General features: G+C 42.9%; 2 protein-coding genes across 2 annotated transcripts; one reads left to right on the forward strand and one right to left on the reverse strand.

Annotated features, from left to right (window-relative positions):
* Positions 1 to 1,106: 1,106 nt before the first annotated feature.
* On the reverse strand, positions 1,107 to 13,574 carry hk2 (hexokinase 2). Its single transcript, XM_068761029.1, has 18 exons — positions 13,470 to 13,574; positions 13,091 to 13,253; positions 12,546 to 12,694; positions 11,998 to 12,117; positions 10,953 to 11,048; positions 10,594 to 10,693; positions 9,387 to 9,570; positions 9,022 to 9,183; positions 8,492 to 8,725; positions 7,827 to 8,131; positions 7,585 to 7,733; positions 7,269 to 7,388; positions 6,705 to 6,800; positions 6,269 to 6,368; positions 5,953 to 6,136; positions 3,872 to 4,027; positions 2,603 to 2,839; positions 1,107 to 2,083 (listed from the first exon to the last, which is right to left on the reverse strand). The coding sequence occupies exons 1-18, from the start codon at positions 13,530 to 13,532 to the stop codon at positions 1,939 to 1,941; spliced, it is 2,763 nt and encodes a 920-aa protein (XP_068617130.1). The 5' UTR covers positions 13,533 to 13,574; the 3' UTR covers positions 1,107 to 1,938.
* A 1,296-nt stretch (positions 13,575 to 14,870) lies between these two features.
* Positions 14,871 to 20,075, forward strand: figla (folliculogenesis specific bHLH transcription factor). The gene is made up of 7 exons (XM_068760902.1): positions 14,871 to 15,056; positions 15,944 to 16,090; positions 16,171 to 16,260; positions 17,031 to 17,197; positions 17,830 to 17,894; positions 19,665 to 19,851; positions 20,054 to 20,075. The coding sequence occupies exons 1-7, from the start codon at positions 14,871 to 14,873 to the stop codon at positions 20,073 to 20,075; spliced, it is 864 nt and encodes a 287-aa protein (XP_068617003.1).
* The last annotated feature ends 1,342 nt before the right edge of the window (positions 20,076 to 21,417 follow it).

The following is a 21,417-nucleotide window of genomic DNA, read 5'->3' on the forward strand; positions in this document are numbered from 1 at the left end:
TGGGGAGAAGATACAAACTTTGCACATAGGATTCAAACCCAGTACCTTCTTGCTGCGAGACAAGGCACTAACCATGAGACCACTGTGCCACCTCAGCCATTCAGCCATTATTCATATGAATTATAACTTGGCTTTGGCTCTTAATTATCTCATGTATTTGCTTTCTTAATCGGTTTCACTCACAAGCGTCACACTCTGAAGTCTCATTCGCCTCTTCATGACCTCCTTCGTGACTCTTCACTTCCACATAAATGATTGTATCTGGATTGCTAATTATTCTTTTATGACCCATCATCCATCTTGGTGTATCTGCCAGTAAGTTAGCTGGAAGACAGCAATAACTGTATAGAATATTCCTGGAGAGATCAAGGCGCTCATGAGGAATGGTCACATGAGTGCCCACACATCGAAGATGGCATCAGCAGTGGCAAGATCAATATCAGAATCGGTGTAGCCTTGATCGATTGCTTATTGTTCCTCTCAGATGTTTTTACAAAGACACTTTGGGGGGATCCAAACCAAGACATGTCAGCCATGAGAAGTCTGACTGAAAGCGAGCTTGTTTGAACAGTCAGCTGGAGCAGCTTACGGGATGTAGATCCATCATTACGCTGGTTATCTTTACCACATTGTCTCAAAGATGGAATTCATGTGATGCAGGTAGAAAGACTGATTGGAAGATCTAGAACCCAGGAACAAAGCGTCCTGAAAGCCAACAAGCAACAATAAGATGAGAAGAAGAAGATACTTCACTGTCTCTGCAGAGGATGTGTGATAATGATTTTGTCATGGATTAGTAACATTAGTAACATTAGTAACAAAAATATCTGTAGGTTCTGCAGGTCGAGGCAAATCTAGAGAGCTGGTGGACATGATGATGAGGAGAAAGGTGGATGTGTTGTGTGTCCAGGAGACCAGGAGGAAAGGAAGCAAGGCTAGAAGCTGAGGAGCAGGATTCAAGTTGATTTATTATGGAGGAGATGGAAAGTTTGGTATTCAGGACAGGAACCTAGAAGGACAGATGGTGGTGGACAGATTTCCTTAAGTTCCTCCGGTAACTTAAGGAGTGCATCGGTGGCCTTCATCTGGATAATAATGATGACACATTGTTTTTGGAGAGATTTTAATGTGAAACTTTATTCCCCCCTCAGGTCGTCTGTCATGTACTTCTTCATCAAGAACATTGGTAGATACAAGCCCCCAATAATCAATATGGCGTATTCATAGTTCTATGCTTTATTAACAGTCACAGCAGAGGGAAGAGACGAATGAAAAAGTCCTTCTTCAAGTTCCTATTTAAATTCTCCATCTATAACTGTAAAAATTACACTTTGAGACATGACTTCACAAACATTGAGTGAGTTCAACCTTTCAAAACTGTTGCTTATCTTTAACCTTATGACGGAAAAGTTACCAGAGTTCAGAATATATATATATATCTGATATATAAATATGTTCTACTTTTAGAATCTGATTTGACATTGTAACTTTTTCATCTTCCTATGAAAGATTCCAAATATGTTTGAGCTTCTTTCATTACATTGATTCTTTTTTTAATCTTTATTGTGACGCACTTTGAAGAATCTGATCTTGGAGGGACGTATATTTAGAAAGTCAATCATCTGGATCAGTATAAAAATGTATGGACTCCAAGGAACCCGGAGGGTTTGAGGGTACAATCAATTGTGTGCCAATGTGAAACAAGCCCTATATGTTGTAACAGTCACATTTTATTAAATGTGCAAATCATCTAGTTGTAATTTCTGAAGTTAATCTATTACATTTCCAAGTAATGACAACACACACCAACACCAAAATCTGACAGTAACGCACACAAAATAATCATTCTAGTACTCAAGATCTATATTCGGGTCAGAGTATTATTTTTGGTGACCTGGTAAAAACAATAAATCTGCTGCAGTAGCTGGTTCTACCTGCTTAACCCTGCCCTTCACTCTTGGTCCTACAGGCCACCGCTGTGATCAGTGCTGCTCCCTTCCCACTTCCGTCCTCTGACTTCTGAAACGTCACCTCACACTGTGGGGTCAAGTCCTTCAGTGTCTCTTGCATGATGCTGGAGAAACTTCAGTGAGGGAGAAAAGAAAAAGGTTTAGCCCTAAAATCCGATTCCAAAGCACTGTCTTCTTAAAGTTCTGTTGAAACAATCTTAATTTTCAAGATAAAAAAACTTTTCTCAGTGCTATATTACATACAGTACACTATATTATTACTATATCATTCGATCAGGTTGAGTACAGGACTCTGCAAGCCACTCCATTTCTTTAACACCAAACTCATCCATGTATTTATGGACTTGCTTTGTATGCTGGTGCGTAGTCATGTTGGAACAGGAATAGGCCATGTCCAAATTGATCCCACAAAGTTGGGCGCATGAAATTGTCCGATGCTGAGAAAATACTTTTGGCAATATAGTATAGATTAGAAACTTTACATCCCTTGAAGAAATTGTATTGAAGAGAGGAGTGAAAATGTGTTCTGATATTTGATATTCCAACACAAGAATGAATAATAAATAATAATAAGTATACTTCTTGTTATTCTTATGGCTGTGGATTAAATAAACAATATGATTGATCCTTACTGAGGGTGTGTTTTATAAAGGGTTCCGTCCACGGCCACGGTGAGGGAAATTTGATTGAGGTTGCGGTTCTGTCGTATCTTGTCAACCACAGCGGCTAACCCAGCACCGCACAGCTGAGCCGCACGCCTGGAAACAACGCGACAAACCTCCTTCACCAGGACACTGTCGTCACACGTGGAGCTGGTGAGGCCAAGGTGTTGCAGGATGGAGCGAACCTGACGCATGGCCAGACGGTCACTTTGGGAAGAGAGGAAATTACATAAGAAACGTGCTGCTTTCGTACTAACTGAAGAACAAGGTGCACGGCAGGCAACTTAGACAAGACAGCAAAAGCGCTGCTAAATATAAATAAATAAATAATCCAATAAATGTTTTATGCTCTTTTCATCAGCTTAATTGCATGTTCTGGGAGTGTTTCTTTCATGAGGGCATTTCTGATAGGAGACTTTTCTCATCTCTGCTATATGTGGCCACTGGAATATAGTATCTCCACTGTAGCTTAATAAAACACAGGCAGAGAAAAACGGGCCATAAATTAGGTTGACACGTCTTTGTGTCTTTAATGTTTTTCTCTGTGTTCACCTACAGCTCAAAATGCTTCGAGCTACACAGAAAAGTTTCAGGATTTGAGAATGAACTTGTTGATTACTTTATTTCTTAACTTTGTTTCTGTCTTTCTCCTTCAACAAATTCCAAACATATATTTAACTAGAAAAGTAAAAGTGTCGATGCATATTTTTAACAGATTTTTGAATCCGTAAATAGAGTTTTCAATGTTAACATTTAATATTTTTCCTGACCTCATTCTGGATGCGATCCAGAGGCCCCCACCCTACATGACTGTGTCAAATTCCATAAACATTGGTCAATAATCAACAGAGATATTGAGGAACACATTTTGACGCTCCATTGACTCCAATGTTACTGAAAAATTCAAACTGATAACATAATCCAGGCTCTCTACTGGATCATCACCAAAATGCAATCAACTGTCCCCGGTAGCATTCCCAACACTTCCTGAAAAGTTCATCAAGCTCCGTCTATAAAGTTTCGAGTTATGTTGCTAACAGACAAACCAACGCCAGTATTTAATTGATTACTGAAGCAATATATTTTGACAAAGTGCAAGTGCAAAATATATCAAATAAAGGACTGATGTGGGAAATTGACTTAATTATCAACAGATAGAACAGATGTAACTTTAGCTTTGGTCTTTCTTGACAATGCTTATATAGCAGTGAAGGAACACTTAGCCTCGAACAATCTCACCTTTCAATCTGTGACAAGAACTTTGTTGCAAAGATGCCCCTCGTCTTGAGTCTCTCAGACATTTTGCCTCTGAACAGCAGGCCCTTAGTGGTAAAATCAATCAGCACATTCCTCACTATCTCCCCCAGGTACATGCCGCTGATCATCTTCTCATACCTCAGAGAAAAAGACAAACAAATGGAAGATACACAACTAAATATTTAACCTAACTCGTGCAGAACTGGAAAAATAAGTAATATATGGTCTGTTGCATTATTTTCAAGGATGAATGCCAACAAAGTATGATGGGGCAGATTCAATTATTTTCTTTTCACCATAAACATTTCTTATAAGTTATAAAATTAAAACTTTTGTTTACAACATAAATTGATACATGGTATCCGCCGTGTTTTTGCGTGTGCAATTCATTCTATAATTGTCGGAACAGCCCACTTTTCCTGCTTTATCACAGAGACCAGCAAGACTGCCAGCATAGAGTCCGGAAGTAAGCCATGACCCAGGAGAGCCGTGAGACACAGGGCAAGAAGTGGAACTTGTCCAGCAGAGACACAATCCACACCTGCTGGTTTTTATTAGCTGCTACAGTAAGTTTTTAATAGCTTGATAGATCGCATGGGTGTTAGCTGCATCTATGTACTTGATAGCCTTCTGACTGTATACAGTTAAAACATTTATAGTACAGTAATTACAAAATAATAGATCTTCACTTTTTTAGTAACGTGGTTTGAGATAACGTCATTGATAATTAATTAATTAACTTGACTTTATACAACTTGTGCAATAGTAATAGCAATGTGGGTCCTCAAGATTTCATGTCTCTACTGCTGAGCAAAGCATAGCAAGAGGCGTCTCATCCGGGGTGTTCCCCGTAGTCAGCTGGTTAAAGTCTCCAGCAACACCCGTCAGCCGAAAGGCGGATAAAGCAGCGTCGATGAGACGATCCAGGACATCTCGTCGACAAGAAAATGGATGGAAGTATGGATGCAGACACGCTCACTGTCATTGTTCCCTAATTTCCAGCCATGATGGACGGCTTAGAGACAGTGGCTCTGAGGAAAAGACAGGAGGCGGGGCTAGAAGTGGAGGAGATGAAGATGCTGAGGTTCTCCTTGGGAGTGATCAGGTTGGATAGGATTAGAAATGAGACAATAAGAGGGACGGTGAAGGTTAGATGTTTTGGGGACAAGGTCGGAAAGACCAGACTTTGATGGTTGACATGTCCAGAGGAGAGACAGGGACTATATCGGTAGAAGGATGCTGAGGATGGAGCTTCCAGGAAACAGGGCTAGAGGTCGACCCAGGAGAAGAGACATGGACGTAGTGAGGGAGGACATGAGAGTGGCTGGTGTTGAGGAGGACGATGCAAAGGACAAGGTGAAGTGGAGAACGTTGATTTGTTGTCGCGACTCCTCACGGTTATATTAGCCAAGATATATTTTCCTTACCTGCTGCCTGCATGTGCTCTGAACGTAACCCAAGGGAAATATTCATCCCATTTCTTCAAAGTGTGTTCTATGGCGTGATTGTTATCTCTGCCAAACCCTCAAAGGCTGTAGCATCATAATTATTGTTTATAGGAAACAGAATACTTTATTCAAGTATCTAACAGATTGGAGGAAGAACGGTCTGAGAAATCCAGTCAAAATCCAGTCTACCTCTGTGGAATCCATTAGGAAAAGACTGAATTGTGATGGATCCAGTGATGCACAATGTTCCAAAGTAGATGTACTGCAGTGCTACAAATCCAGTGCATTTCAGCCATTCATGTACCGGTACACCAATGTTTGCTCAAGCATGATACTATTTTGTCAGAGAATAATTTGAATAAGAGAAATGCTGCAATGTTTTGTTTTTCTATGACAGCTGTCTCAACCGACACTTTCCCCAGAGTGTGTTGCAGAATCAAGACCTTAAAAATATTGACCTAAAATGAATACAAGAACAATAATTTCCCCCTCAGATGCCCTCAGAATGCTTTATTTTTGCCTACCGGTAAGTATTTCTGACCCTACGATCTGCCCCAAACCTTCAAACCCCTGCTAGAGTATGATGTATATACCATAAATAGCCAGTCCAAATACCTCTGTTTCCCTGGGTTGTTGGAGCAATCATCAACAATGCGATCAAACTGGGTGCAGAAGTCATCGAGTTCGCCGTTGTCACCAAACGCTCCCCACTCCATGTTGACACACATACAACCATCGTCGCCCTCCACCAGTTCAATGTTCCGCATTTCTTCCATGTAGCAGGCATTGGTCCCTGTGCCTGAGTATAAACATACAAGTCCATTTATGCACGGAAGAGGGCGGTCTGTAAAACTGAACAGCTGTACAATAATCCTGCTGTCTAATCACAGAGACAGAGACTAGAGAGGAAAGGGGGTTTGGACAGGCTTACCTACGATGAGCCCAACCTCACATTTAGGGTCCTCGTAGCCGCAGGTCATCATGGTTCCAACTGTGTCATTCACCACTGCCACAAAGTTCAAGTCAAATTCCTGGAAATAACATTAAATACATCCTCAGCTGTCGATTCGATTAAAACACAAAAGAAGTCAAACGTCTTCAATGTAAAAACCCTGCCTTACATGGAGATCTGCTAAACGGGAAACTAGCACTCACATCTTAAACTTAACAAGTCTTAACAAGTCGCAGCCCAATTGCTGGTGGTTACTGGTGATGCTTGTCAGCTGCCTAGACCTTTGCAGGTACACTTCATGCTACATTCATCATCTGCTAACATACACACCATATATATCTTTCACATGGAGTGTTTTTCACACCACATATTTTACAAGGCATTCTGACAATGCATTTAAGATATGTATACCGACCTTTCTACGGCGAACAGCATCTTTAAGTAATGTAATAACATCTTGTCCTTCACATCCGCTGGCCTTAAAACCTTTTGTCCATTTCAGAAGAATGCCCTGGAAGAAAGAAAGAAAGAAGCGTGTGACTATGTTTATACAAAAACCAATTAAAAAGCAGTCGGACTTTCAATGAAACCACGCATGTACTGTGAGATGTACTGGGCTGTGCATATGTAGACTGATCATAACCTTTATCATTACAAGCACTGTACTATTTCACAATCATGCCTAAAAATGCAAAATTATGAAAATTAAGAAATGATAAGAAACAACTTCAGGACTTGTAAAATCTCATTAAATTGAACATGTGATTTGATTTCTCTCTTTTTTATTCTAGGCATAAAAATCATGGTGACTCAGTGCTTATGTCCACTTCACCATCAGCTAAAAGCTGCTCTCCATAGTGCAAAGATTTTTACAACTTCCAGCAGCTAAGAATGACTGAGGCAAGTTTATAAAAACACAGTAAAGACACATTTGTTTTATAACTAGACTTACAAGAAGCATGTTCGAGTCAAACTTTACCTGATCGAGCTTGAGTTGACGACAGGGGAAGGAGAATGTAAAGCCTAGAGGTAAGGATGCGCCTCTCATGCCCATGTATTCCAGAAAGTTGGCGATGCAGTCTACGATGTGGTCAAATAGCTGGCATACAAGAGACGATTAAAAATAATTATCATCTATATAGTGATGTTGTTGTTTTGGGAGATAAGATTCAAACATTATAAGAGATTATATACTTTCACAAACATTCCAGATGAGCATCAACGTCATCTTTTTGGCTTCTCTCATCATCGTCAAATGAAATTCTGAAATACTTCAAACAGCAGTAATGCTTCACCTCTTCCCCTTTGCCCTGCATGATCTCCTGTGGTATATTGTAGATCTTTTGGTGCATGTTTACTTTGTGTCTCTTTCCACTATGCACTTGCACCAACAGCACCCGGAAGTTGGACCCCCCAAGGTCCAACGCGAGGAAGTCGCCATGCTCTGATGAGAATTGCAGTGACAAACATAAGATAGAAGAAGAAGCTTCCCTCGGTAACAGACCCAGTGGAAGGACGGTTTCTGAAATGAAGCTACCTGTTCCATCTGGTGTGGCTGTGACGTAAGTAGGGAGCATCTTGATGCTTGCCTCCTCGTGGGTCTCCTTTGATAGACCCCGGGCCATTTCTTCACTAATTCGTTTTTTCACCTCCTGCAGCTGTTCGTGGCTAAACATGAGGCTGTTGATGATACGCTGACGCTCAGCATTTTGAGCAACAAGACGGTAGGCTACTGCTGTTACCATGGCGGCACCTTTGCCACTGCCACACTGTGACTGCAAAAAGCGTACATCACAGTCTGGCACAAGACGACGAACCATCTTGTGGAGCCTCCGGGGAAACCTAAAAGACAAAAATGTATTTTGTTAAATCTGTGCTGTTTCAATATCAATTTACTACCACCTTTGTGATGCAAAGACAAGCGTATTAAAGGTAAAAACATCTGATTCATGTTTAAATACATGCCGTCTCAGACTTGACAAGTTTTTATTAAAGAAACAGAATAAATGTCTTTTTAGTGAGGATGCAAAATTGCAACAATGTTGTCATCTCAATAAAAACAAATCTCAAATCAGATGCTATTTGAGGTTCAAGAAAAAAGAAATGGTCAGGCTAGGTGATGCCATGGCAACCAATCTTCACTTCACCTCATTTTACACGCGTGATTCTATGAATTACATCATGTTATTAAAGAACACTTACTCTGGATGATTCTTGTAAACAGACCCGTCCACGCCGACAGTGGCACGCAGCTTCTCAGCTGCTTTGTTATCACGAATCTGCCGTAGTACCGCTACAAGAGCCGCAGCACATAAGTGTGCGGCACGCGTAGACACTATCTGACACACCCTCCGTGTGGCTATGCAGTCCTCAACAGACGGCTCCAGATCCAGGCCCAGGAGCACGCTTTCAGCCGATGCCAGACCTTCGTTATCTCTGCAAGTAAAGCAGAGATCAAATTCATTGACTCACTGAGTGAAATAATTCTAAGCCCCTTCAACAGGATCACTGGAGAATGTAATTTACCAACTGCTGCTGCAGCATCACCAAGTACACAGGTTTCTTTTTTTCAAAGAGATCCAAATTCCATTTAGTGCTGCTCATTCAAACTATGCGAGTATTCATGATCATTAATTAATGTGTAAACCAAACAAGTCAACCTTCTCTCTCTCTCTCTCTCTCACACACACACACACACACACACACACACACACACACACACACACACTAACTTTTCATTTTCAATGGCATAGATGCAGTTGGTGTTGATGCTTCCGGTGGTAAGGAGCTTTGCTGAAGTCTTGCCCTGGAACAGGAGCTGCTGTTTGCTCATCCTCACCAAGATGAGACGTACCAGTTCCCCCATGTACAAGCTGCTAATCATCTTCTCAAACCTGCAATAAATAATGAAATACCGCATATGCACTTTTTTTTTTTTAATAAAATAAAATAAAAGCAATCCATTAGACAAAGTTGACAAGCAAATGTAAATCAATGCATCTACAGAAAAACTCTCTCTCCTGGCAAATTCTAAAGTTATAACTGAAATCTGAAGTTAAATGAAACTACAGAGGGGTTTTATCTCAAAGACACTCACAACTGCTTGCCAGGATTCAGAGAGCCTGCATCTATTTCCCGGTCAATGTCGGTGCGGAGGTCATCCAGGGCACCGTCGTCTCCAAAAGCGCCCCACTCCGTGTTGACACACATGCGTCCCTCATCACCATCCAGCAGCTCAATGTTTCTCATTTGCTCCATGTAGCAGGCGTTGGTCCCCGTGCCTTCAGCAAAGGGGAGTTAGCGCAAAAATGAGAACACAGCTTTAAAGGTGACATATTGTACACTTTCTCCACAAGTTAATGCAGATCCAAAACACGTATATGAAATATCTGTCTTTGGTCAGAATAGCAAACAGATGCTGCAGGACAGCGTCCGTCATTTCTGTCTCAAGCCGCTCTAAAGCCGTGACCACAGGTGAGGGTAGGAACGGAGGTCTCCCTCTTCACCATGGCGGACCGGCCCAGCGTCGGGACTCGGCAGTATCGCGGACACTGTGCCGGTGTCTATCTCTTTCTATCTCCCGCTCCATAAAGCGTCTCGTTCAAAGTGTTTACCACACACTAAAACCATTTTGCCCATTTTCGTCGGAACATTATGACCAAAAATAAACTTTATGAAGGGGAAATGCCGTAGAGCGTGGACGGGCAGAACGCAGACACGGGGGCGCACGGGGAGCTGGCCGGCTGCTCTCAGCGGAGCAGCGGCTCGACTCCACGCTTCTCGCGGTCGCGGATGACGGAGTGTCTCACCCTATCTCTAAGGGAGAGCCCAGCCGGCCTACGGGGGAAGCTCATTTCAGCCGCTTGTACCCGCAACTTTGTTCTTTCGGTCACTACCCAAAGCTCGTGACCACAGGTGAGGGTAGAAACGGAGATCGACCGGTAAATGGAGCGCTTCGCCTTTCGGCTCTACTTCCTCGTCACCGTTAAGGTGAAGAGAGTCCAGACACAGGGACGCACATCTTGTGCACATTTTCCCCTTCTGGCATCAGAAGGGGAGCGATTTCTTCCAGACCTGTTTCAGGAGGTGATTACAGACCTACCCAAAATACGAAGGATTGACTGGATGGTTTATTTATCTGTTTTGGGGTTGATAAGGACCAAAAATCACCATAATAGTGTAGAAACATGGGGAGAGTGAGTCTTGTCCCCTTTAATGCTACTGACCCTTCCTCTCCTTGTGATAACATTTAGAGCTTTACAAGGCAATAAATAACTAATAGTTTATATTCACTGTGGACTCACCCACAATGAGGCCGATTTCACAGTGATGATCATCATAGCCACAGGTCATCATGGCTCCCACTGTGTCGTTGATGACAGCCATGATGTCAGTGTCAAAGTCCTGTCATTTGATAACATAAAAAAAAAAACAGGAAAATATTAAACTGATTCAGAAATAGAACTCCTAAAGTAAAAATACATCCATTCGTTCATTTAGTTAATTTTGGATTGTGCCATGTTTATGACAGTTCATGTTTAAACTTGACTGAATGCGCAAAAATATTTTTCTAGGTCTTCTTCCTAAGTTCGCGTGCTTGCATGTGTGCAGAGCTTTGAAAGCAGCACATCAGGAACCATAAAATAATAATTTGCACACTTACCCCTCGCTTTTTAATTGAATTCCTCAGAAGGCTGACCACATCCTTTCCCTCTACTCCACTTGCCTTGAAGCTTTTGTTCCACGATATCAAAACACTCTACAAATAAAATGAAATGAAAGAAACAGATAATCAGTTGTTTTCCTTTTAGACTTGAATGAATAGTAACAGTGACAGACTGGTAGACGTTCAACACCATTTTCCTTCCCATGTTTTTGACCGACGGCTGCATGACCAAAGCCAATAATTTCGTTTAGGTAAAAGTCGTTTGGTTGACCTGCCGCTGCTTTGCTTCAAAGTAGAACGGATTCATTAATCGCACATAATTGTTTCACGCTGTAACACCTCGACACACGAGCGTTCCGGATACGAGCGCCTTCCAGATACTGACGCGAGATGGCTGTTCCGGTCTTCACCAGCTTCCGTACTCGTCTCCCGTGTTGCGTTTTCATTATTTACGGGATTCTGGCTGTATCTGTGAGTATTCATTATAAGTGATGTGTCCAAAGGAAGCGGGTGGTGAGGATGGGAGCGAGAAGAAAAGACGCACGATGACGACATGACATGAAACGATCGATAAACACGACCGTGGCGTCCGAGTCAGGGATTTGGCACGGCAGTACGAACGGAGTACATCTACGATATGTACATTCCTAAAATAGAAGGATGCTACAAGAACACAAAGCCGTCCAGAGGCAGAACTAGTATATCTAAGTTTGTGTAAAGGTACAATTACGGTATAAAGTGTCTACAAACCGTCTAACTCTCTCGCCCTCCTCCGCACTGCACGCCGCCATTGGCGCTATCGTCTGTCTCAAAGTTAATTTCATAATAAAACCACTGTATATATTTATTATATCGTACTCGTATACTGGTATTACTGTACTTTCAAGTTTCAGGAAGCCCGTCGTGACTCCGGGTGGTCGTTAAATGAGTACGTTGTTAAGTGACATCCATTTGTACTGGCAAATTTAAATAATGCTTTCATCGCGGTGAGCTGTGCAAGACTCATGATTAAAATATGACTTAAAGTAGGAGATATAATCACCTCATCCAACTTTGTCTGTCGACACGGAAAAGAGAAGGTAAAACCCAAAGGAAGCTTTTTATCCTTTATGCCCATCTTCTCCATGAAATCAGCCAAGCAGTCAGCAATGTGGTCAAACAGCTGCAGAGAGAGATAAAGTCAATTCTGTTAGTAACCAGAGCTGTGTGTGTGTGTGTGTGCGTGTGTGTGTGTGTGTCCCTAACCAATCCCTCTTGGCTTACTTGACTGAATTTACTTCAGTTGTGAATTGATTGAAGAACTGCACAATTAAATGTTCACATCACCCTTCTCATCTCTGAGTTCCACAGAGACCACAGTAAGCAGGTTTGTTTTTCCAAATGATAGAGACTGACTATCAGTGGTCACATCGGACATGTTCTCCCTTTAACGGTTAAAGGTTTAAGGGTTAAAGTTCAACCCTACTGACGCAGGACCACGATCTGAGAGTTCCTTTCTAGTCGATGTTCATACTTTATAAAACCTTTGTCCCTCTGGCGAGTACCTTCGCTGCTAGTACGGTAGGATCAGCAGGATGCCACGCTTCTTACCTCTGTCCCGCTGCCCCTCATGATGTCTTCAGGAATGGCATAAATCTGATCTTCCATTTCCACCTTTTGCTCGCCGTCGGCCATTACTTTCACAAGGAGCACCCGGAAGTTCGAGCCGCCAAGGTCAAGAGCCAGGAATTCACCTTGCTCTTTTGGAAAATGAGAAAACAGCTCTGGTGGGTATTAATGCAGCCGGCATGCCCATTGCACATTGAGAAAACTGCACATACACATGTACAGAGATTTGTTTTTCAACTAATCAATTATTTTTTTCATCTGTGATGTCTCAAAATTGATTAGAAAAAAAAACCCATAACAAATTAAAAGAGCCCAATGCCTGGTTTTCATTCTTACTCAATAAACAAAACATATCATAGATCATAAAATGCTGCACATTAAAGGGACTAATCCAAATACCAAGCAACATACAGCATAAAATATGAGATGATGTTTGAAAAAGGACAACTGTGAAATCACTGCTTGTGTTTGCTGCCGGTCTTTAAGCGTTTTTACACACAGAGCTCCTACATGATAAGAACTATCACCTGTTCCATCAGGAGTGGAGCGTACAAATGTGGGCAGCATCTTGACTGCAGCTGTGGGATTAGTGTCTCTGCACAGGCCTTTGTCCATCTCCCGTCGAAACCTTATCGACACATCCATCAATGTCTCATCTGACAGCTGAAAATGCTGCAGGTATTTGTCCACCTAAAACATTTTGGAAATAAGAAACTGAAATCTGAGCCGTCACTATCAGAACCTAAAAATGGGTGCCGTCATCACCGCGTTATTACGCACAGTACGACCCAGGCGACCGACTTGACCCCGGTTTTCACCTTAGCGAAACGGATTCGATTGTCCTTTCGTGATATAGCGGACGCTTCCGTGGACAGAACACGAACAGAACTTTACAGCAGCACTCACGTTGTGTGATCGGTCATCGTGGAGTTCCGTGTAGTAATTCGTCAGCAGATTGGAGGCTAGCATCTTGACTCGGTGATGTATGGTGACTTCCGGAGCTGCTCCTTCCGCTGCTTTAGTTTTGGTTAACGAAAAATAAAAGGTTAGCCCGTTTACTTATTAAAAACGATGAAAATGTCTCCCGGTGCGAAGGCTGCTGCTTATTACGCTGGTTATAACGCCGCACTTAACACACGTTTGACGTCCGTCGTACTACGAAGGAGGAAACTTACAAACTTCCGGGTGCTGGTAGTTTGGTGACGTCGTGCAGAAAGGCTGGCGCTGATTGGCTGCATCGATGACGTATGTTTGGCCTTTCTTTTTGTGAATGCCATAATGATAATAATTTGTAATTAAAGTGGTGATTAAATGGAGGTTGTATTCAACAATAAACGTATTTCCCTTTATGTGATTAAGTAATGCACTTTCTATATTACACGACTTTATGTTCTTCTGTATATTCATAGTCAAGTCATTGTGGTCTGATACTTAGATATTATGTGAAATCTATATTTTTGTTATTTACTTTGCAGATTATTTATTTTACTAGAAAACAAACGTGCCGTCAGGGGCCACAGCAAACCACCTAATCATCTTCATAGATATGATTAATTTTACTTTATTTAGCCTTAAACAACCAGTAATAATTATATAATAATAATAGTAAGTGCTTTAAATTCGCTCCTCCACTGACTGCAATAGAAAATGCTTCTTACATTTAGATCACACACACACACATATCAGACATGTTATTCTCAACCATTATCTGCACATATTATTATTTTTTGCCCCATTGTAGACCACACCACTTAGATTTTTAATTTGTTTAATTTAAAATAACACCTGACAGTAGGCAGCACGCTAGAAGTGGTGGAGATGAAGATGCTGAGGTTCTCCTTGGGAGTGACCAGGTTGGATAGGATTAGGAATGAGACAATAAGAGGGACAGTGAAGGTTAGACGTTTTGGAGATCATCATCAGAGATCATCATCAGAGAGACCAGACTTTGATGGTTTGGACATGTCCAGAGGAGAGACGGAGACTATATCGGTAGAAGGATGCTGAGGATGGAACTGCCAGGGAACAGGGCTAGAGGTCGACCCAGGAGAAGAGACATGGACGTAGTGAGGGAGGACATGAGAGTGCCTGGTGTTGGGGAGGACGGGCCCTAATTAGACCCGCCGCACAGGTGCTGCAGGCCGGGCCCTAATTAGACCCGCCGCACAGGTGCTGCAGGCCGGGCCCTAATTAGACCCGCCGCACAGGTGCTGCAGGCCGGGCCCTAATTAAACCCGCCGCACAGGTGCTGCAGGCCGGGCCCTAATTAGACCCGCCGCACAGGTGCTGAGCTCCGCCCCGTTTAAGATGGACGTCCCCGCGGAGGAGTTAATGAGCGACATTCTGAAGCAGCTGACGGGGGAGTCGGCCCTGCCCGCGTACAGCAACATCGAGAAGCTCAAACGGGGCAAGGACGGCTCGTACTTTGTGTCCAAAGACTTCAGTGAGACCGTGAAGAAGAGAGAGCTGGTCAACGCCAAGGAGAGAATGAGAGTGAGTGCCCCCCCCCCCCCCACCAGAAGCCGGTGGGCACTGCGTGGGCACTGCGTGGGCAGAGGCTGAGGCTCACTGGCGGGTGGCTTACCTGTTTGCAATCTGTAAAATATTATTATTTCTAATTAATTTAAAAATAGCCATCGTTGGGCATGCTTTGAACTTTGACATTATCTTTTGCTAATGAACTTAATACAATGGGTACTGATTACATTTGTGCTTGTCCTGTACAGTATATATACTTTTAATTAATCACCAAATGTATTTTTTGGAATTGGTATTTGGCTTTGCTGTTTTTAAATGTCAAGTTTTGCAAACATGGTTATTCTTAATTTTGAGGCAAAAGCACTTTATTTATTGCACATGGCGATCGGTGACTTTGCAAATTGTTGGTGGAATGGGAATGAGAGTCGGTGGTCGTCGTTGGGTCAAAGGTCCCCGTCTGAGCCGCGGTGCTATTTGCACCCATGAACCAGTTCTGTGCAGAACATTCTATGAGGAATAAAGGATGAAATCAGGAGGTTAGTGCTTCAGGTTTGGCTTTATTCATTTTGAGAACATTCTATGAGGAATAAAGGATGAAATCAGGAGGTTAGTGCTTCAGGTTTGGTTTTATTCATTTTGCTGTGTTTATACTAAGACTGGCAGCACGGTGGCGCAGTGGTAAGCGGTGTTGCCTCACAGCAGTTTGAATGTTCTCCCCGTGTCTGCGTGGGTTCTCCGGCTTCCCCCCCCCACCACCGAAAACATGCTTATTCTGAATTTGATGTCCTTGTGTGGCCCTGTGATGAAGAAGATGAATGAATGGATAGACTGGAACGTCAGAGAACGTCTTTGTATTTGACATCGTACATGATGCTAAAGCTTCAGCCTTTTGTTCTGTGCAGATCAGGAACCTGAACACCATGTTCTCCCGCTTGAAGCGCATGGTTCCGTTAATGCGACCGGATCGGAAGCCCAGCAAAGTGGACACGCTGAAGGCCGCAACGGAATACATTCGATTGCTCGTTGCGGTTCTGCAGGATGCTGACAGTGTAAGCGCAGCCCCCCCCCCCGACTGGAAGGCGCCCTCTGCTGCTTGGTGATGATTGTTGTTTTTGTTTTTGTTTTTAAGGATAATAGCGCTGGCACTGACTTTCTGAGGAATGCCATCGCTTACGGTCCGCCTGAAGGCTTGGGCAACGACCTGTGGGAAGTGGATGATGTGAGTATTGCTCATTTTTCCACTGTTGCAATGGAAACAAGAATGGAGGGGACGTCTACGTTGCTGGTATGATGTACTTGTAAAATAAAGTTGAGTCGGCAATTTGAACCATTAGTTGCTGTCTCATCTCGGATACGCTGAGCTGGAAGAGAGCATCACTTGACGACGCCGTGCTGCCTTGCAGGGCCGGGTGGCTAATCAATAAGCTGCATTGTACATGACTATTTGTAATTGGTGAATTCAGAATTGGGATTGAAGAGTCAACACACTGTCTTTTGTCAGCATTTTGTAGCAACAAGTTAGCCGTGATGTCCAAAACGGATTAGTTCCTTTTTATATAACTTTAATTTAATTGTCAGCATTGATGTTTTGATTTTGAAATCCTGGATTAAGGTAATTGATCATTCAATGTACAGACTTAATCATCCTTTTTATCTCAAATTAAATCTTGGTGACACTAAATGTTTCCCATGCGTGTGAGATTTATTGTCTGTGTGGCCCTGTGATGAGCTGGCGGCTCGTCCAGGGTGTACCTCGCCTGTTAACTGTGCTGAATTAGTCTCATAAGGGTTTCCAGGGCTTAATTCAGAAACTGTTCAATATGAGGCACCGTTTGGGAACTCCTGTTTTTAAAAACTAAGTGCATGTGGACACGTATTAATATATTTTTAGCATTTGCAACACGCTCCGGTTCTATTTGGGCTAAATCAGACTGTGGTAAATACCTTTTTAGCAGGCTTTCACATTCAGTATATGCTATTTCTTGACAGTTGAGCCTGTCTGAAGAGCACATGGACGACGGCTTCCCACTGACTCCAGAGCCAGTGGCCGAGGACGGCGACATGAACAGACTGGTGCTGCAACACTGCGTCATGCCTGCGTACCAGTTCATCATCCAAGTAGAGCCTGATCAGCTTCCGGTAACTCGTGCAGCTTTGTGGGAATTTACACTCACCTTGTACGCGTCGCGTTTGTAAGTTTTACCGCAGAGATCTGATCCCGGCCGGCAGGCTGCTGTAGAACCAGAGTAACCAGAGGTGGATGGAAATCAGTGTTGGTCAGTCAAAAGGAGATGTAACCTGCATGTGCCTCTAGATGGCACAGCGGTTAGCACCGTTGCCTCGCAGCAAGAAGGTTGCAGGTTTCCGATACTGACTTGTCTTCACTGGACCTCTGCTGTCTGAGCTCTCAGGGAGCCAATCTCATCATCCACCTTTAAAATCTGTTGACGCTAGTTTTTATCACATTGTTTTTCCTTGTGTTTGTTTTTAATTATTTTCAGGTGTGTACATTTTTAAGTACATTTATTTTACGATATTTTATTCGGTGAAGAACTTGAACTTTCCTACGCCTTGTTTGGTTGAATTCCGGTTTGACTTTAAATATGATTGTTTTAATTAAATTAAAGGACAACTCCCTGCATTACCAAAAGTAGAAACTGGTACAAAGGATTCCCTTTGTTGATATGCATGAAGGCAAATCCACTTCAATCTGTAAAACAACACTGAATACATTTCAGTACTGCTTAATTCTTTTTATTTTATGATTCCATTGCTCTTCCTTCAACAGGCGTCTCAACCCTTCTGAGTGCCAAGTCGAGCAGATGTATTGGAGCAGTATCGGAAACGTTCCAGGTTTGTTAAGGTTATTTTTGGATTGGCTTTTTTGTTGCTGAATGTAATCAACAAGTCAGTGATCAGAAACGTAAATTGAAGTGACGCTATTAATAGCACGTGTGATTCCCGGCTGTGAGGTCACTGTGGAACCTTGCTGTGGGGCATGTAACTCAATGAATCGGTTTTAATTTTCCTATTCCTTTGTCTGATGTTCTGCCTGTTTCTACACATCCTGATAGAGCCGTTGTGATATTATACTGGGACTGGGGACCTTTCTGTGCTCGTGTCCCTCGTCCTTGCGGGGTCCCTCCGGGTACTCTGTTTTCCTGCCACAGTCTAAAATCATATAGATGGCTTGGTGACTAAATTGTCCATAGGAGTTGTGTGTGTGTGTGTGTGTGTGTGTGTGTGTGTGTGTGTGTGTGCGCTCCCCATTGATGAACTGGTTACTTGTCCAGGCTAAACCCGTTTCTCCTGAAGATGGAGGGATATCTTGGCAGTTTGTGGGTTGTGGTTACATTTTATTGAGTGACGGATCTGGAAGATACTTGATTATATTTTAAGGTGTTAAAGGTGTTGAATCTGGTCAACTTGGAATCAATCAACTTCTGCACAGAGAGATAATTAGCTCTTTGAATGATTCATGATTTGTAATATCAAAACTGGAGCGCTGTGACTTTCTTCACATCATTTCTTCACATCGATTTCAAATGTTGCAGTGCTCTCTTCTGGCTGAAGTTTTCATGTCTGTTGCACCCGTCATTTAAAAAATTAACCAGGGCAATAAAATCATCTACATCGGTGTGTTGCGGTGGTTTTTAGAGGATCTTCAGATTCCAAAATGTCCGAGTAAAACAGAGTCACTGAAAAAGGAGCGGTTACTTCAGATTAAGTCGTCCTTTTTTTATTTGCAGGGGCCGGTTGCTTCAAAGACCGGATTCCCCAAAAGAAAGTCCAGTCTGATTCATCTTTTCCAGTTTGGTTTATGAAATGTAAATTTGTTTGCGTGAACGTGAATTCATGTTTCTAGTTTCATTTTGTAAACTATCATTCAATAAAATGTATGAGACAGCTTCTTTTTTTTTTTTTTTTAAACGTCTGTTTGAAAATATTTTGTGTAAACATTGAATGGACGCATTCTTAGTTTGTCCAACGAAGTTGAACTGTCTTTTGAAAATGATAATTTGAGTTGAGTAGATTTCTTTTCATGTTTGTTGGACATATTTATTTGTTCTTGTAATTTGAATGGCATGTTTGTCCCATGTTAAATGTCTGAGTCTTAATGGCCCTCACCTTTTTAGATTAATAATAAACGGGCTGCTTTGGTTGCTGTCATCAAAAATACCCGTCTTACCAGTTTATTTATTTCTCTGAAGCATTATCCACTGAAGAACCCGGAGGATGGCGATCATCTTATCTGATGTCATCCCAAACTGACATTGAATTGGATATTTTGCGAGGATACGTTTTTTGTTTGGTTGCCTCATTTTGATCTTTAAGTCTCAAAAGGAGACTGGTGTCTCTATTTAGTTTCATATCATTAGTCTCCTCCCTTGCATCCACTTATCCGTTGCACCAGCTGGTGGCGCCATTCTGGAGTCTATTTTGTCTTCTAACGGGACCCAGTCGCCTATAAATAAGGTTTCGCAGCGAGCAGCTGAAATCCATCGGGGCGGGTCTGCGCCGTGCAGAGCGCGCATTGTTTGCGCGGATTCCCTGTAACTGCCGGAGTGGGGCGCGCTGGTGTCAGGCTGCGGGCGTGGCAGTGGGCTCACTGGGCTGGTCCAGCATCACCGGGCGGTGGGAAGCGTCAGGCTCTGTTGACTCGGTATCAGCCGGAGGCCCTGAAATACGACAAAGGAACCCAGATAGATGCTCCTATAGAGACGAGCCGCATCTTCTTGCTGAGGGCCCGTGCGCCGTGCGCCGTGGCCGTGCGCCTTCCCAGTGGACGCGGTCCCGAGGACCCACTGAGGTGAGTTCACGCGTTCGTGTTTGCGGGACGGCTGCGCGGTGTGACCGGATCCTCCCAGGCCGGTGGATGCGCGTTTCCTGCGCTCTCGGGGACTTGCAGCTACAAAGAGATGATGATGATGATGATGATGATTCGGGTTGCGTCGCTCGCAGCCATCCCATCCGTTCCAGGCTGGCTGGCTGTTTCTCCTGCCTTCCTGCAGGGGTCCTCCCGTCTCCTCTTAGCGCCCGGGCGCTGTTGTTGATCGAGTCGCCAAAGCGACGGAATAATGGCTGAAGATTTTTCTATGTTAAAATGTGTGTGTGTGTGTGTTTTTTTATGCGCGTTTTGCTGCTCGTCATCCAGCGGTGCGTCGTGCTGCGTCGCCTGCATGGCCTGCGCGCTTTGCTGGTGGCCATTAGCGGCCCCTCCTCCGCTGGTGCTGAGGATGCAGTGCCTGAAAGTGTTGCTAGGCAGCCATGCGAGGAGGATGCTGAAAAGAGCTACAATTACATCGTTCTTTCATGTTTAAATACAATATACAGAAACGGTGTGAGGAACTGTCCTCACTGGGGAGTGGACTCCTCCAAGGGGGGTCCAGGATTCAGTTCAGCCACAACACTGCGGATGGTTCACGTTACCCGGCTCATCTACTAACTTCAGTATATCAGGTGTTAAATGATTGGCTATCGGCTTACATAATACATTGTTATTAATCCCACTAAATTGATTCAGTGATCACTTTCCAATGTGGTTCAATGAGTTAGAAACGATATTAAACTCGCAATTCAACATAATGTCAGTATGTCTGTCTGAAAGTGGGAAATTTGATCTCATTTGACTTTTTGCTTCAGCTGATTTCCTGTTGAAGTGTGTTTAAATGTTTATTTATTTCCAGTGTGTTTGTGCAGACTGTAAGAGAAGCTGCAAAACTAGAGCCTCAACCGACGCAGCCAACAAAATAAATAGCTCTACATTATTCATGTGTCGATGCTTGTTTCTTTGCGTACACAGCATTTCTGCAAAACTCTTAGTCTTGTTTTATATTTGGAGTTAATGAGTCCATTAATGTGGGCTCTGACTATCAGTGAAGACTCCGTCACTCTTAAACACGCTTATACCTGAGCGAGTTTTACATGGCACAATGAATTTTAAAAAGTATTTCCAAATGGATTTTATATGATCAGTTATTCTGATACGTCTTATTTTGGAAAAACAAGTAGTGAGTGTATTTATTCTTTAGAAACAATTAACATAACTTGTTGCAATCAACTAGAAATTATGACTTAATCCTTAAAAAGCAGTTGCTGGATGTCATTGCTCGGACACAGACCTGAAACCAATGAAGGGATCCATCAATACGGGCATGTGCGTCTGAGGAGAAAATGCACCTCAGTAAATGGTAGAAGGTGTAGAGCTGAAGTCATGTTGGAGCAAAGAGGTTATCTTTTTGTGTTGGAGAGAAGGAAGCCCTGTCATATCATAAACGGTGTAAAACGATGCACAAAGTCTGCCCGGGATTATAATTCCTGGGATTATATGCAACACCAGGGAGGCAATGTGGATCAGCCATGACAGTGCAAGTGA

Source organism: Brachionichthys hirsutus, chromosome 4 (assembly GCF_040956055.1).
Source record: "Brachionichthys hirsutus isolate HB-005 chromosome 4, CSIRO-AGI_Bhir_v1, whole genome shotgun sequence".
NCBI lineage: Eukaryota > Metazoa > Chordata > Actinopteri > Lophiiformes > Brachionichthyidae > Brachionichthys > Brachionichthys hirsutus.